The following is a 15603-nucleotide window of genomic DNA, read 5'->3' as shown; positions in this document are numbered from 1 at the left end:
GTGTTCAACCTTTTATTCGCGACCCCCCTCACCCCTCACAACACCTCCCCGCGTTGCGTGTTGTCCCCCCATTTTGCCGATGGGAAAACAGAAACTTCCAGGGACGGCGGTAATTGGCCAAAGGGCCCAGACATTACGTGGTGGCCCCAGGACATGGGCCCAGGTCTTGCTTCTTTCAAGCCCCCCACAGCCTATCCAACGTCCTCCTCAGTCACCAGCCCCGGTCCTCCAGCAGCGACTGTGCTGTGGGAATCTCCTCCCGCAAGATCCCTGAGGTCCTGGCCATTTCCTGGGATGACAAATGTGCATCACCCTTCTCACAGCTCTGCGTTCAAGGCACTCTCCCGTCCATTTTCCCATGGAGCCTCCCAGCCCGAGGAACGTGGATAAGGCAGGCAGGGCTTGCCACTTTTACGGACGAGGACACAGAGGCTCCAAGAGGAAAAGTGACCTGCCTGCGGACACACAGTAAACAGTGGTCGGAACTAGAACTCAAGGTTCCTCCACTACTCCAATTCTTTCACTCTAGTGTGCTGCCTCTGCAATAAATAACCGAACAAAATAAATAAATAAGCTTCGAAGGGAACCCCGAGGACTCCTCCCACAAGCCTAAGGTTCCGGGGAGAGCTGTTCTCAGACTGGCACCGTGGAGCTTCCTGGCAGGGTGGAAGGGGTCACGGCTGCCCCGGGCTGGACGTCTTGTGCTCGGAAGGCAGGACCCCAGGTCTGTCACCCCTCCCAGCTTCCTCACCCCCAGACCGTGAATTGGTTTTGTTTGAAGACTGATTCCAAACTCGCCTCGGGATACCCGGACCCTTTCTGGTGGCCCTGGTGACTGGCTGCTCTCCTGGTATGAAGCCAGGGCCTCCCGGCAGCTGTCAGCCCTCAGTACACAGTGGGCTCTGCAGATTGGGGCGCAGAGTCCACTTCTCCTAGCTCGGTTGGAAATGTCGCCCCAGGGCCAGGCTGGCCAGCACACAGCATGGCCGGCCCCTAAGCCGGAGTTGGAATTCCACAGGTGGGGAAACCAGGGCCCTCTGAGGCCTGCCGGGAGGTCAGCAGCACGCACAGATGCGGGTCCCAGCCCTGACCCTCAGGGCAGACCAGAGCCGCTGCCCAAGCCCAGCGGCTGCCTGAGGGGCTGAGTGTGACTAAGCAAACCACGGCGGCTTCTCTGGTCCTGTCAGGAGGATGGTGGCGGCAGCCAAGTCGGTGTGGGGACAGGATGGGCCACTGCGAGCGCCGAGGGGCGTTGAGGCTCTACTGGCCGGAAAGAGGGAGAAGTCTGGAGGTGGACACCAGAGAGGGCCCACCTGGGCGCAGGCTGGGAGCCAGAAGCACCTTCCCTGTCTCAGCTCCTCCATCCCCCTCCTTCCCTCCCATCACCTGCCTGACCAGGTAGACACCCTTCACCGTCTCCTGATAGCCGCCGGGCCTGGAAGGCCAGTGGGGGTGCTTCTCCAGGGGCCCAGGCCAGCCCGATGGCCTGCTCTAACCGCCCCAGAGTCCTTTTCCTGCCTAGAAGTCACCCTTGCAGCGAGACCCCAAAGCCACCATGCTCCCAGCTTCCACCCTGGCCCACGGCTGGCCTAAGCGGGGAGGACTGGACCAAAGCCAATGCCAGCCGGCAGCCTCACCACCATTCCAGAAAACCCCGAAAACCCCGTGGTTCCCCTGAGCAAGTAGTGCCTCATGCTGCTGGAAAGAGTCCTGCGGGGGCAGGTGTCTGCTTGCCCTTGCCAGCTGTGCAAGGTCCCAGACCAACACAACAGACCAAGCCCACCCAGGAACCTGTGCCAGTTTAGTGACAGCCTCCTCCTGCCGCTGGCACCGGAGCCAGCCCAGCCCGGCCTCCTGGGTCACTGCTGTCCCCCTGGGGCCCTCTCCTCCTCCCCCAAGGACTGTCCTTGTCAGGCAAGGGAGGAGCAGGCACGGCTGAAACCCTTAGCCTGAATCACTCATTTGTGTGCAGGCCGGAGATCAGGGGCAGGGTCATCAGGTCTGAGTCAAAGCTGCCCAGGAGACCACCTGGGGCTGTGCCGCAGTCCAGAGGGGCAAGGTCATGGGCAAAGCTCCAGTCACCACAGCTGGTCAAGCCCAGGAGTGGCCATTCCTCAGTTGGTTGGTTCCACTGTCTGGTGGGGGACCCTGAGGGATGAAGAGTCATTCCTGGGGGGTCTTGTTTCAAATAGCCCTTGGCCAGGGCTGGCGCAGGCCAGCCCGCCTCGGCATCCGGGCACGTCCTGAATTTGGGGCCAAGGCCATCTGTCGAGGAGGACTCTTCCTCCAGGCAGCCCGCCTTGACTGCCTTCTCCTCTGTGCATCTTGTCTGTCTCAGGTAGCCCTGGAATGCCACCACAGCTGGGTCTTCTTCCCCCGGTGGCTCAGTCCTCAGGGGGCTGACACGGCCCGAGGCCGAGCCATGCTGCGTGTCCCCAGGCTGCCCCGCGGAGCTCTGGGCCAGGCCGATGCCGCTGTCCTCCTGGCCCCGGCTGTCACTCAGGCTGGGCTCCTGCAAGCAGATCCCGCTGTCCGTGCTGCTGCCGCTGCCCCCGCTGTCCTCCCTCTCCAGGGGCGTCCCCTCTCCAAGGGTGACCCCGGCCGGGGGGTTGGGGGCCGGGAGGGGGAACTGGGGCTCTTCGGCCTGCAGGGATGGCTTGGCACTGCCGAAGCCGCTGTCTGTGCTGCCGTGCAGCCCCGAGCTCCTCAGCGCGGTAGACACGCTCAGGAAGGCCTCCTGGTCAAGGTAGACGGGGTCCTGGGTCTCCCGGCAGGGGACCTGGCTGACCAGGCCGAAGGGGCGGGGCTTCTCGAAGACCTGGGGAGGGAGCGAAAGAGGGGGAGAGTCACCCGGAGAACCCACTCCAGGGTGGCCGGGGGAGGCCACGGGTCTGGTGTGTGTGTGGGGGGGACTCTAGCAGCTGCTGCTTCCGCAGATGCGCCCGCAGAGCCCGGCTCCTGCCCCTACCTGCTCCCTCTGTTCCCTTTCCGATCAGATTGCCCTGCTAATTCGGGTTCTTAGTTTGTCTTGGGGCCAGATTACTAAAAGCAGATTTTCCTGGAGCCCAGGTGGGCTGCCAGGCAGAACGGGAGCACGCTGGCTCCATCGCTCAGCTAGAAATGCGTTTCCAACTTCTTTTGACTATGACTCAAAGTAAGAAACACATTTCACATCATAACCCATATATAAATAGCCGAAACCAGTTTCACAAAAGAACACTTATCATTATTCCATGGGTGCTGTGATATTTTCCACCCTCCCCTCCCCTTTCCTTCTTTTGTTTTTTTAATGCTGGATGTGTCTGAGACATCAAATTAATGGTTCTACCCGCGTAGTGACCTGGACAAACACAGGGTGACAAGCAGTGTGAGTGCAGAACGAGCACAGCACTGGCAGCTCCCCACTCACTGCTGAGCATCTCGGAAGGCACTTAACCCCTCCTCCGCCAGCTCCTCTGCCCAGCTGCACGGACCGTCTTTCTGCCCGCGAAACACGTCACACACAGTGCTGTCTCAGGACCTTTGCACGCACTACTCCTTCTGCTTGGCACACCCTTCTCTCAACCCTTTGCCCAGCTGTGTCCTCCTCAATGCTCAGGTCTCAGCTCAGATGTCACCTCTGCAGAGGCCTTCCCGATCACCCGGGCTAAAGCAGTACTCCAGCTGCTCTCTCCATGTTAACTCAGTTTATTTCTTCCTAGCACTCAATTCCTGTGAGGATTTTACTTATTTACCTGTTTCCTGTCTTCCACCCCTCCACTCACTCCCCATCCCAACAGAACATAAGCTTCTTGAGAGCAAGAGCTCTTGCTTCTTGTTCACTCTTCTGTCTCCAGTGCCTAAAGTGAGCTGGCACATAGTAGGCACTCAGAAGGTTTGTTGACTGACATACTGACTCACTCGTGCACATCTGCCCACATTCCCTTGGTACATGACGACTCAAAAGCAACTCCTATTGACTGAGTCCCTATTACTGTCATATAGCTTGCTGATTAAGGATGTTTACTATGGAGCCAGACTCCATGGGTTCAAATCCCTTGGCTGCCTCTTATCAGCCATGACTTTGGCCAAACTACTTATCCTCTTGGTGCTTTAGTTGCTCATTTGTAAAGTGGAAATGGTAGTACTGCTTCCTCATTTGTGACCAGGGCATGTAAAGTGCTTTGAATAGTGCCTGTGACAGAGCAGCCATCAAGACATACTTGCCAAATGGAATTTTACCCTCCAACAGTTCTGGAAGGGAAATACCATTACCTCTAGTTCCTAGAGAAGAAGACTGAAGCTCAGAGACACGAACAGACTTGCCCAGAATCACCCAGCAGCAAAGAACAAACGTGGGATTTGTTCTCAACTCTCCTGATTCAAAATCCCTTGCTTGTCCAATAATAGCTACCTTGCTGCACTGCCGAAAGATCAGATCAAACCAGCTAACGAGCGGGGATGAGCTGCTGGATGTGAAAGTGCTCTGTGTGCTCTGCGTTATTCATGAAGCCAGTAATGACTAACATCTTTCGATGAAGGCAACTGGGCTATTTTGATCTCACAGGAAGAAAAAACCTCAAGGATAAAATCTACCCTGTGATCCAAAAGTACAAAAGGAACAAAAAACTAGAAGTTGCTTGCCATCTCCCTTGGCATTTTGCACCTGGGCCTACTTCACGGCACTTTGCATTAAAATGAACAGTTTACCTATTGGCTTCCTCCCCCGCCTGTAATCAAGCGCCTTGGGACGAGGGTCACCCGAATCTGCTTCTCTCAACACTGTGCAGGCAGCAGGGGTTCAGGAGCTGAACCTCATCTCCTCACTCGCTTTCTAGATGCCTTTCCTGGCCATGCAGCAGCACCCCTCATTCCCCGGTAGCTGCCATGCTCCAGGCTCCCAACCCAGAGGACAGGACCCATGGGGCATTTACCTCCAAACCACTGCCATCAACCTAATTTCCCCAGAGAAAGAGTACTCACTTCAGTTAGACACAAGGAAGAACTTTATAATCCCCTAAGGCTGTAGGGGCCCCTAACCCCACACTTCTCACTGTACTTCTCTACCCAGGGTAGCCTCGAGCTGGGAACAAGTTCTTTCATGGTTGGACAAAGGCCCTAATTAGGCCAGGCCTTGTACCTCCCATCTTCCCTTCCATGCATCCTGGAGTTCTTACTCAAAATATTTTCAGAGAATCTGTCTCCCTGTTTTTTCCTAGAGATCCTGGGATCCCTCTGGAGGTCCCCTTCCAGCTCTGAGCCTCTCTGACCAAGCGAGGGCCACCGCACAGTAATGCCAGCTATGGGGGTGGTGGCTGGCGACCTCTGAGGCAGCCCCCCCAAGTCAGAGTTAGGGCGAGCTTTGGAAAATGACCCTCAGTTCTTATAAGTTGAGAGTTGGAGTCTGGCTTATCACAAATGCAGCATTTGTCAGCAGTATGTAGCAAGAGGCAACACCCTGCCAGGGCATGAGCCCCTCACCTCCACCTGAGCCCCTCCTCTGGAGCATCCTCTGCCCAGTGCTCTCCCTCTCTGACAGCAGCCGGGGGCCAGCTCTCCTGCTCCTTGTCCTTCTCTCCCGGGGCACTCGTCACCACTCAGGGTTGGAAAAACTAGGCTCTATCCCTGGCGGAGTAACCCTGTGCATGTAACAACCTTTCTGTGCCTCAGTTTCCCCTCTTGTGAAAAGAGGATAATGATTGTGTCTATCTCACAGGTACTAAAGTAGAGGGCTGGTCTACGGCCAGTTATTTAAATACAGTCAATTCTCATTACCCACAGATTCTATACTTGTAAATTTGCTTACTCACTGACATTTATTTGTAAACCCCAAAATTATCCTTGTTGTACTTTTGGTGTCATTTGTGGACATGTGGTAAAGACGTTTGAGTTGTCTGACACGAACATGGCCAGCTGAGGCTGAACAAGGCGAAGCTCGGCCTTCTTGTTTCGACTCACCTACAGTAAACAAGTGTCCATTCCATGGTATATTTCGTGCCATGGTTTTTTGTTTTATCTTTTGGCATTTTTGTGCTCTTTGTTGGTGATTTCGCTGTTTAAGATGTCCCCCAGGCCTAGTGCCAAGTGCCATCTAGTGTTCCTACGTGCAAGAAGGCTGTGATGTGCCTGACGGGGAAAATTCACGTGTTAGATAGCTTTGTTCAGGTATGAGTCACAGTGCAACAGGTTGTGAACTCAGTGTTAAGAAGTCAACAGTCCCTATGAAATAAGACATCTTCAAACAGAAACACACATAAAACAAGGCTATGTCTTGACTGGTTGATGTAAATATGACCAGAGGCATGCAGGAACCTAACTCTGTTATTTCCCCTAGGAGCAATGAGTCAGGATTTGCTAATTCAAGGTTCCCAGTGACTTTATAAAACAGAACTCCTGTAAATAATAAGACTCGAGTATACTCAAAAATAAAGCGTGGCAGGGAGGGGTTGTCATTATTTGGCGTGTGCCTTCTGTAGCTACTAGAAGGCAACATTCTCAAGACCGTTATTCGTGTCCACTGCATTCTTTGTCCCCACTGTGCCCGAGAAGGTCCTCACACTAACGTCAGTGCTGAGAGCGGAGGAGAGTGCGGGAGGGGGGTGGCCGCTGGCAAGGAGCACTGTCCGTCCCCAGGACTCTGGCAGGGCTGGGAAGGACAGGGCAGGGGCCTCCCCGTGAGACTCACCAGCACGGCCGGCAGCTTCCCCCGGCGCCGCACGTACAGCTGGAGGGCCAGGCAGTAGGCCAGGGCTCCGCAGAGCAGCAGGACAAAGGCGAAGAAGACTCCCAGGTTGGTGGCGGTGAAGTCTGCGGGCCCAGAGAGAGGCGTTTGTGGCCTGGCACCACGGGGCATGGAGGGGCGGCCCCCACAGGTCCCTCGGCCCCTCTCAGGAGCCACTCAGTGAGTGGCCCCAGGTAACCGCACCCCTCACCCCAGCATGGTCAGATCATGGGTCTAGACGTGCCAGGGCTCTTGGGAACCCCTGCCTGGCCCTCCAAACCCCCTTAGACACACTGACTCTGCTACCAGCCCTCTGCCCCTGACTCACGCTCCACCCAGCAGAGCAGTGAGGCAGGATGGTGCAGCCAGGTAAGAACGGAGGTTCAGGGGGCAGCCAGGCCTGGGTTCAAATCCCAGCTTCGCCACTTACCAACAAGTTACTTAACCTCTCTGAGCCTCAGTTTCTTCATCTATAAAATGGGATGAACAACAGCCCCTACCTCGTAAGATGGCTGTGAAGTACCACAGCACACAGCACTGACGATGTACCAAGCACTCGACTGATTTCATTTGATCCTTACAATAACCTTACGAGGTAAGTAAGCTGACCATCTCCATTTTCACAGATTACAATCCTGAGGCCCACAGAGTTTAAATAACTTGTGCAAGGTCAGACACCTCGTGAGCGATGAAGCCGGGATTTGAACCCAGACCTTTACACAAAACTTTCTTTTGTATCAATAAATCCCTGCATGGCTGTGAGGCCTGGCCTCGCGAACAGAAGTTGACTGTAGAAACGTAAGGAGTCATTTTAGTCTCTGCCGGACCCCTGTCCACAGTGGCCCTGGCATTCTCAGGGCACTTTATGTTGGCATGAGTCACTGGGCCCCCCGAAACGCCCTGTGCATCTTCTGGTTCCTCCGCCACCATAAGACCTTGCAGGCAGGATCGCAGCCTCTCTGTCCCCGCCCCCTCCCCTCCACTCCCTTCCTCAGCACCAGGCTGGGAGCGGGGCTCAGCGTGCGTGGATTTCAGCAGCAGCTGTGGGCAAGGGGGCAGCTCAGTTTGCTTCCTCTGGGGGAGTGGAAGGAAAAGGCCCTTTGCACCCGGGGCTCTGAGGGAGGACAGCCAAGAGGTGAAAGGAACAGGAGCTGCCACAGCTCACGGTGTGGGTGGGGGGGGCCGGGAAGCACAGCTGTGCCTGAGTGGAAGCGCCCACGGAACCAGGAGGCCCGGCTCGGCCGCTGTGTCCTTGCTGTGCGCCACTCAACGCGCAGAGCCTCAGCTTCCTCATCTCCAAAGTGGGAATTCTAATCCTCATCTCTCTCACAGGGCGGAGGCTTGCCAGACGGCGGGAGGCCCGTCCCGGCCGCCTCCCCGGCCCTCCCCACGCGCCGTCGGCACTTACACTGCCGGGTGAGGACGTGGCACACCTCCTCGGACCACAGGCCCTTGTTGAGGCGGGAGCTCAGGGACGGCTTCACCATGACACAGAACGTTCCCACCTCCCCAGAGATGGGGAGCCTGAAGTGCTCGCCCTTCACCTTCTTGTTTGTGAACTGAAACAAAAACAGCAGCAGCAATAAGCAAAACGCCCTTACGTCAGGGCTCCCTAGAAGCTGGGGGCTGGGGGGGCCTTTGGATAGGGTCCAGGCCATCCCCAGAAGCTCCGGGCTTCCTTTCCTAAGATAACAAACTCTGCGATTAGCCACACAGCCCGAGGTCTCTGGGATTCCTATACATTATTTTATATTGGAAGAGAAAAGGCAGCATTTTACAGAAGCGAAGGACCAAATCAGCCATGGTGGCGAGGAAAGGAGAGAGATTGTGCAGTCACAGAGCTCCCTCTTGCAGGGCTGTCCTCAGGCAGGTGCCACAGCCTCTCCTTTCCTCACCTACAAAAGGGCCTAAAATACCCACCTGCCAGGGGACCAGAAATAGCAGCTCTAACACGTCTTGGGGTCACCCTGGAAACATCAATGTCCTCCCCACACCTGGGGGGAGCACAGGTTTAGGGGCTGGACCGAAAGAGCCGAGGTCGTTTCAGCTCCCATCCCCGGCCGCCCCCAGGGCCCCTCTTTACTCTGCCAGTGGGGTTCCCCTCCGGTACACGGGGAAGCCGAGGGCCCAGCCCGCGGCCGCCGCGGCCCCATACCGTGTAGTTGTCCGGCACCTTGCGCATGGCGATCTCGTACTCGCGGAAGTTTTTAAAGATGCTCTCATACGTGTCGCCCGCGGGAGCCATCTTAGGCCTGGGGGGCTGGATCGTCCCGCGGAGGGCGTCCCTGTCCATCTCGAGCTCCAAGTGGCCGACTGTCAGGGTCACTGCAGGGGGTGGCAAAACCAGAGGGCTGCGGGCTGGGAGGGCATGGGCGAGCATCCTGCCCACAGCAGCAAGCCTCACCCGCCCTAAAGCCCAGAGGTTTCCCAACCCGAGGCACATAAAGATTTCCTGGGGCACGTGTTCGAAGTACAGACGGCCCAGGCCCACCCAGGGCACGGTCCTTGCGGGGCCCTGGCCACCCCTGTTTTAAATACTCTCCGCAGGCAACGCTTCTGCCGCTAGCTGGGCACGGGCCCGCCAAGGAGCCAATGACTTCAGGGCTGTTGGCTCCGGCTTGGTCCTTCTGAGCAGCTCAACTCACACACGGAGCTTGACCCCAATCTGGGGAATGTCAGAATCCCAGGAAGACTGGGGTTTATCCTTTGGTCCCGAGAGAGGTTCTCGACTTTTCTTCAGTAGCCCCTCCCCGCCGCGGTGCCTCCCACCCTAAGCCCGGGAGTGCGTCCCTAAAAGGAGGAGGACCTCCCTGCTGCTTCCTGCCCGGTGCCGAGTGCTTGAGGATTCGCTTCCTCTTCCCAAACCCTGCAAGTCCACGGGCCTGGCCCTCGTGACTCGGCTGCCCTGACCCACCCCAAGGCCTCTCTTCTCAGTCCTCTGCAGGATAAACAAGTCCAGTTCCTTTTCAAACCTCAGCCGACTTTGTCTATTTGCACCTAAACTTTCTCCAAAGGAATGGCCCGCGCCCCCGGCCGGGACCCTTGGCGGACGCGGGGCACTATGGGATAGAGCTTCTGGCCAGAAGGTATCCCCGAGCCAGACTCAGGCCCGGGGAGGAGACGTACCATCATCGTAGGTGAAGCGGATGGTGGTGGTCCAGTTGGAGCGCCGGCTGCCGTCCACCGCCCGGACTTTGACCCGGTAACCGTCGTTGTGGTACAGCTCCTGGGTCACCATGCTGAGGTCACAGGACAGCGCCAGGGTCTGGTTACAGGAGGGGACGGTCTTCCAGGGCTCTCTTCCATAGCTGGGGAGAGAGGAGGGCGGGCACTGGGAGAGGAGCCTGCGACACACCCGCCCCGTTAGAGGGAGGCCAGGGGAGAGAGCCCCCGTGATGGGAGAAACTGGCTCAGCCCTCGGAGGGTCTCTCCTAGTCCAGGGCATCTGCTGCAAGGAGGTGTCCTGGGGTCAGGGACCCCCTATCAATTGTCCGGTGGAAACTGGAATATGCTTAACTGAAGTCCCAGCTTCTTCAGGAAGAACTGCTACTCCCTCAGGACGACCTAATGTCTCCCTTCTGCCAACAATACTTGCAGTCATTAGGGTTTCCTTATTCTCCAACTTGATCTTGGATACTTTTCCTGTTTTTTTTTTTTTTCTAGCATGGTGCCTTGAGGGCACAGGCAGTACCCAGGCCTCTCACCCCAGAATTCCCGCTCACTGCTGGGCACATATGGGCTTGTTGGCTGGTAGAGAGGTGTCGGGGTCCCTCCCAGCCTTGCTTCAATAAGAAGACAGGCATCGTCCCAGGGTCAAGGGGGTAGAAGGGCCCAGATCTGCCCGTCCGTCCCCCACTCCCCTCCCCTTTCCTTACGGCATTAGCTCCACTTCGTAGTAGGTGCTTTGGGACTGATTCGGGATGGGCGTCCAGTGGAGGACGTGGTGGAAAAATTCTCCTTCAAACCACACGAATGGAGGGCTGGGCAGCTCTGTCCGGGGGGAGAGCGGTGTCAGTTCCAGAGCCAGCAGAGGCCAGCCCTTCTCGGCCACCCCCCAGGGACGAGGTGATGGGGGCAATGAGTCTCACAGCTACCATTCACCGAGGACCTTACTAGGAGCTGAGCACTGTGCTAAGAACTTGCCACCTCTGGCTCATTTAATCATCACGACGGCCTCCCAAGGGAGGCCCTGCCACCCTGAAAAATGGAGGTTCAGTCAAGTGACTTGCCCTGGCCTGTGGAGCCAGGAAGAAGCAGAGTGGGGCCTCGATTCCAGGGGCACCTGATTCCAAACTAGTGTTGTGTCCTCAAGTCGCCGTCCTTTGCTGTGACCAGAGGCAGAAGGGGTGGCTGGGAAGGGCCAGGCTGACTGCTGACCCCCAGCAGAGAGGGCTGAGGGCTGAGGGGGGGCGGGCAGGGGGCTCTCAGTGAGCCAGTCCCTGGCTCTGCCCGCCCCACCCCCGGGCTGGCTCCCCACCCTGGCCCCAGCCCTGACTCCAGCCCTGACTCCAGCCCCGGGCCATGCATGCCTCTGGGGTTCTTGGGCAAACATCCTGTTTGTCGACATCCATCTGCTTCTCCTCAGGGCTCCCCTAAGCTGAGTGCTCCCCTACTTCCCAGCTCCTGGATAAGGCTTCGCCTGTAGCCGGAAGTCCAGCCTCAGGCTGGGTAGGGACAGATAGACGGAACCAGCTCTGGTTCTAGACCCGGCTGAGAACGTTTCCACGAAGAGCTAGCACCCGTGACTCCAAGCTGAGATCCGATTACCACCCCCTTGCCCACAGCACACCACTCGCCGTGGGAAAACACCAACTCCAGCAGCCTCCACCTGGCACTTGCCATTGTGGCTCTGGGCAAATGCCTTGACCTTGCCAAACTTGTTCCCTCATTGGTAAGAATGTGATAAATACATCGACTTTAAGAATCTTGCCCATCAAATGGAACGAAGTACAGGCAAGACCAGTATCTATTCTCCCCTCTCCTTTAATATCTGTTTGTCCCCTCTTGTTTCCCTCCTCCAACTTCTGCGGATCACTCTAATAATGGTTCTTTTTCAGGCTCATTCTCACTTAGAAAACACTTCTGTCCCTACCTGCACTCTTTCTAATACTGCCTTTGATCCTCAAGTTTGTGTCTCGATTTCAAAACATTAGCGGAAAGTGATAAATACAGGCAGTCTTTGCGGTGTCTGGTCTACACCTCCCCAGCTCAGCTCGCGATCACGTGAGCACCCACTGCCTGTTTTACTCTGCATTTTGTCATCATGTAGAAACTGTTTCGGTCCCTGCTCTCTCTGCCTGTTTTCGGTCTTTCTAACCAGGGCCCTGCGCTTCTCTTTTTCCAGAGTTACCTCTTTTCATTCGCAGAAACTTTTCTGGGAGAGCAGGCTGGACCGGGAGCCTGAGCTGGGGGTCGCCATAAGGGAGGAGGGGGGCAGGCAGCAGCTGGAGTGAGTTGGGGGGCTACAGAGCAGAGCAGGGATGATGGCATCGGGGTGACTGGTGGGGATGGGGGAAAGGGGCAGGGGTGGGGTTGAGATGGGACAGGAGCAGAAACTGGCTAAGGGAAGGTGGAGGCAGATGTGGACCAAAGTCATTCCACAGAGGGACAAAATGTCTGTGGCTCGACGGGAGCGAGCGGGTGAACGATGACTTGACTTGCCCGGCACCGATTTCCCTTTTTTCTCCCCCCTTCCACCCCAGCCAATCTCAGCCTCTTCGACCTCAACAAACGATGGGTCAAGGGCACTAGACTTCTGAGCCCCAGGCTGGCCAGGATGAGGGCCACTCGGGGAGAAGGGCTCGGCCAGACGGGGCTCTCCGCGGGCCGCAGCGAGGGGCGGCCGCAGCTGCGTCCGGCCACCCGCACAGCCCCGCAGGGCGGGCCGGGGTCCCGGGTCTTACCGTGCGCGCCCGAGCCGAGGCGCAGGCCGAGGAGCGCCGCCAGCAGCACTACCAGCGGAGGGTGGCGCATCCTGGGCGCGCAACATCGTCCGGCTGCCGAGTCGAGCCGCGCGCCTCCCGCCGCGCCCCCGGCTGTGCGGGGACTGAAACCTCGGCCGCCCGCGGCCCCGCCCCGCGGGCTGACGTCACGGGAGGGCGGGCCGCCCCGCCCCGCCCCGCCCCGCCCCCGAGGCCGCGCAGTGCGGGAGTCCCCAGCAGGTGCGGGGGGGGGCGGGCGCCGAGCGGGCCGCTGGCTGGACTGTCCCAGGGTGGGCGCTGCGCTGCGACCCGCGCTCCGCCTGCCCCTTCCCTCTGGGCTCCCGTGCAATCGAGTTAAAGCAGTGCGGGCGTCCGACGTGTGTGTGTGACAGAGAGGGCTGGGGATAAGGGCTGGGGCCTGGGAGGCAGCAGGCAAGGGACAGCCCCGTCCCTAGGGTGAGAAAAGTGGGCTGGAGCTGTGGCCGCCAGCGCTCCTAGAGAGCCCCGGGGCGGCGTGAGCGAGCCTCCGAGCACGGTCTGCTTTCATCCAAACGTGGAGTAGGCGACCTCTTTGTGGGCTAATGTTTTTGGCCCACGACGTCTCCCAGCCCCTTTGCGTTTCCTTCGCTTGTCTGAAATCTCACTTCTAGAAGCTGTTTTTCCTCCTTGCTGGAGGACTGGGAAAGGCACACGGTGGGTCACTCTGGCCTGTGTGCCGTGGCTCGTCCGAGACTTTGCCCCAGGTGCACCAGAGGATGTGAGGGCGTGGGCGATAAGCTTGGTCTGCGTCCCCTTTTATTGGCGGATGACACCTGCTTCAGCGTGCGCGCGGGAGCGCTTGCCCTCGTTTGCTTTCCGTGATGAGTCTGCTGGTCTGGATTGGGTTAGGTGGTGGCAGTGAGTCAAATAGAGGCTGCGCTCCCGGTCCAGAGTGCCGGGTCTCCCAACCCCTGCCCCTGGGCTCAGCGGGCCCAGGACCCAGGGCAGGAGGGTTCAGGACATTTCCATGCCCGGGCTGGGGTCACCAGGCTCTCCCTGCTCCCGAGAAGTTTCCGTGCAGTGCCCACAATGAAAGCCTCGTCTTCTGGAGCTTTTGGGGTGGGTGTGGCATTAGTGTGCATGTGTGGGGGCTAGGCAGGCATCAGCCCCCCTGGTTTGTGGCCAGGTGAACTCTGTTCAGGTGGAAACCTCTCTGCCCTGTGGGCTGGCCCAACAGTGTGCCAAGTTGCCAGGGAGTGAGAGCTGGGGGCTCCTATCCCGCGTGAGGGTCTGCGCTGGGCCTGGAAAGACCTTGCTCTTGGATGATCGTCAGTGAAGGTCAGCCGTGGGGCTGGTGGAGAGAGGTGTCACTGGCCCAGTGGGCCACGTGGTCAATCAGGGCCACCTTCAGGGGGCAGCCCTTGTCACCACACCCTCAGACCAGCTGGGAGGAGAGTCCCCGGCTTTTTAAAGTGTGAGGTTGTTTTTTTGCACTCTCCATTGCTCAACTGGGAGAGTAAGAGTGGCAAACTGCTCGAGAGTACCCGGGCATGACTCCAGGGGTGTCGCTGCCTTCCGAAATGACTTCTTAGTTCCCACTGGCCTTTTCAGGAAGGAGTACAACTGTGATTTTTCTTTCTGAACTTGTCTTTACTTTCAGTTTTTTTCTGGAGTTGCACAAGTTAAAAAATCTAATCCCCTTACCATTATGAAGGAGGATCAGGATTCTTCATTCATTCATTTGACAAACATTTACTACACACTTTCTGGACACTGCACTGATGCTGGGACAAAATGGTGATGAAGACAAAGTCCCTTCCCCCAAGAAACCTACCATCTAGTTAGAGATGGAAAGTGAACAGAGATTTTAAAATGCTGTGGTAAGTGCTCTGCTAAGGGACGTTCAGCTAATGTGGTGGCACAGGGCATAGGTACTTGACCATACTTGGGTGTGAAATAGGGAAGGTTTCCTGGAGGAGGTGACATCTAAGCTGCAACTTGAAGGATGAGTAGGAGGTAGCTGGATGAAAAGTGTATAGGGAAAGTGCTCTAGACAGAGCGAAGTGTATGCTTTGAGATGAGGGAATATGGCATTTTCACAGAACCCTATACAGTGGGTAAATGAGCAGCCTTGTTTTACAGATGAGAAAACCACTGTGGCTGACAGGTTAGGCCAAGCCAGCATTCGAATGCGAGCTTTTCCAGTGCACACTGCTGCCTCGCAGAAAGCACCCAGAACAGGAGTTATGCTGGTCACAGGACTGCCAGACCTTTTTTAAACACAGAAATTCATTCGTTTGGTTTGTATTCAGTTATTTATTTGGAGTGTTCTGAAAAGCCCATCCTAGGGTTCTGTGATTTCTGCTATTCACACCAGTACCGGACGCAGATGTAGGTGGTAATTATCATAGTATCCTCTGTGTATTGAGCTCTTACTCTGGGCCAGGCACTCTGCTACCTCCCCCCTATTGTGGCAGCGCCTGACTGGATGCTTGGCAACCCCATTTCCTGCTCCTGGGCTCGCAGGACAACTACTTTCCCAGCGTCCCTTAGAGGTAGGTGGAACCATGTGCCAGGGCTTTAGCCAACGGGAAGGTGAGCTGATGGGTGCCCCTCCCAGGCCTGGCCCCTAGCACTGTCTTTGCTATTCCGTCAGCCAGACGGAGGGAATCTGGTGGGGGACTCCACGGGGATGGAGGGAGCTTGGGTTCCTGGAGCTTCTCCTGGAGGAGCTTTGCAGGAAAGACACCCCATCTGCATCAGCCTTTGACTTGATTGACGAGTGGACCCTTGTATCTAGCCCTGGAGATTTGGCGCTTTCGCTAGAGTAGCTAGCATTACCACCCCGAGTGATACACAGACGTGGTCTATCTTTTACGTATTTATTTGCCATTGTCTATTTAATCTCTTAACCACCCAGTGAGATGGGCAGCATTGTGGCTGGCTTACAGATGGGGGAAGTAAGGTCAGGCACTAAGTCCTTGTCTGCGTCAGTCAGCCGGT

At 57.1% G+C, this 15603-nt stretch overlaps 1 protein-coding gene across 1 annotated transcript; it reads right to left on the bottom strand.

The window, feature by feature from the left end:
- On the bottom strand, positions 1–12784 carry IL10RA (interleukin 10 receptor subunit alpha). Its single transcript, XM_004452917.3, has 7 exons — positions 12604–12784; positions 10576–10690; positions 9827–10008; positions 8856–9025; positions 8109–8259; positions 6665–6786; positions 1–2818 (listed from the first exon to the last, which is right to left on the bottom strand). Exons 1-7 carry the CDS (start codon positions 12671–12673, stop codon positions 1955–1957), a joined length of 1674 nt encoding a protein of 557 aa, XP_004452974.2. The 5' UTR covers positions 12674–12784; the 3' UTR covers positions 1–1954.
- Between the last annotated feature and the right edge of the window lie 2819 nt (positions 12785–15603).

Source organism: Dasypus novemcinctus, chromosome 27, assembly GCF_030445035.2.
Source record: "Dasypus novemcinctus isolate mDasNov1 chromosome 27, mDasNov1.1.hap2, whole genome shotgun sequence".
Taxonomy (NCBI): domain Eukaryota; kingdom Metazoa; phylum Chordata; class Mammalia; order Cingulata; family Dasypodidae; genus Dasypus; species Dasypus novemcinctus.
Note: the sequence above shows the minus strand (reverse complement) of the source record. Positions and strands in the feature narration are given on the sequence as shown.

Coding starts and splice junctions, on each gene's coding strand:
- IL10RA (XM_004452917.3), bottom strand. CDS start 12,673: ATGCGCCACCCTCCGCTGGTAGTGCTGCTGGCGGCGCTCCTCGGCCTG. Junction 10,009..10,575: donor TACGAAGTGGAGCTAATGCC/GTAAGGAAAGGG, acceptor CTCTCTCCCCAG/CTATGGAAGAGAGCCCTGGA. Junction 6,787..8,108: donor CCACGTCCTCACCCGGCAGT/GTAAGTGCCGAC, acceptor CTGGGCCCGCAG/ACTTCACCGCCACCAACCTG.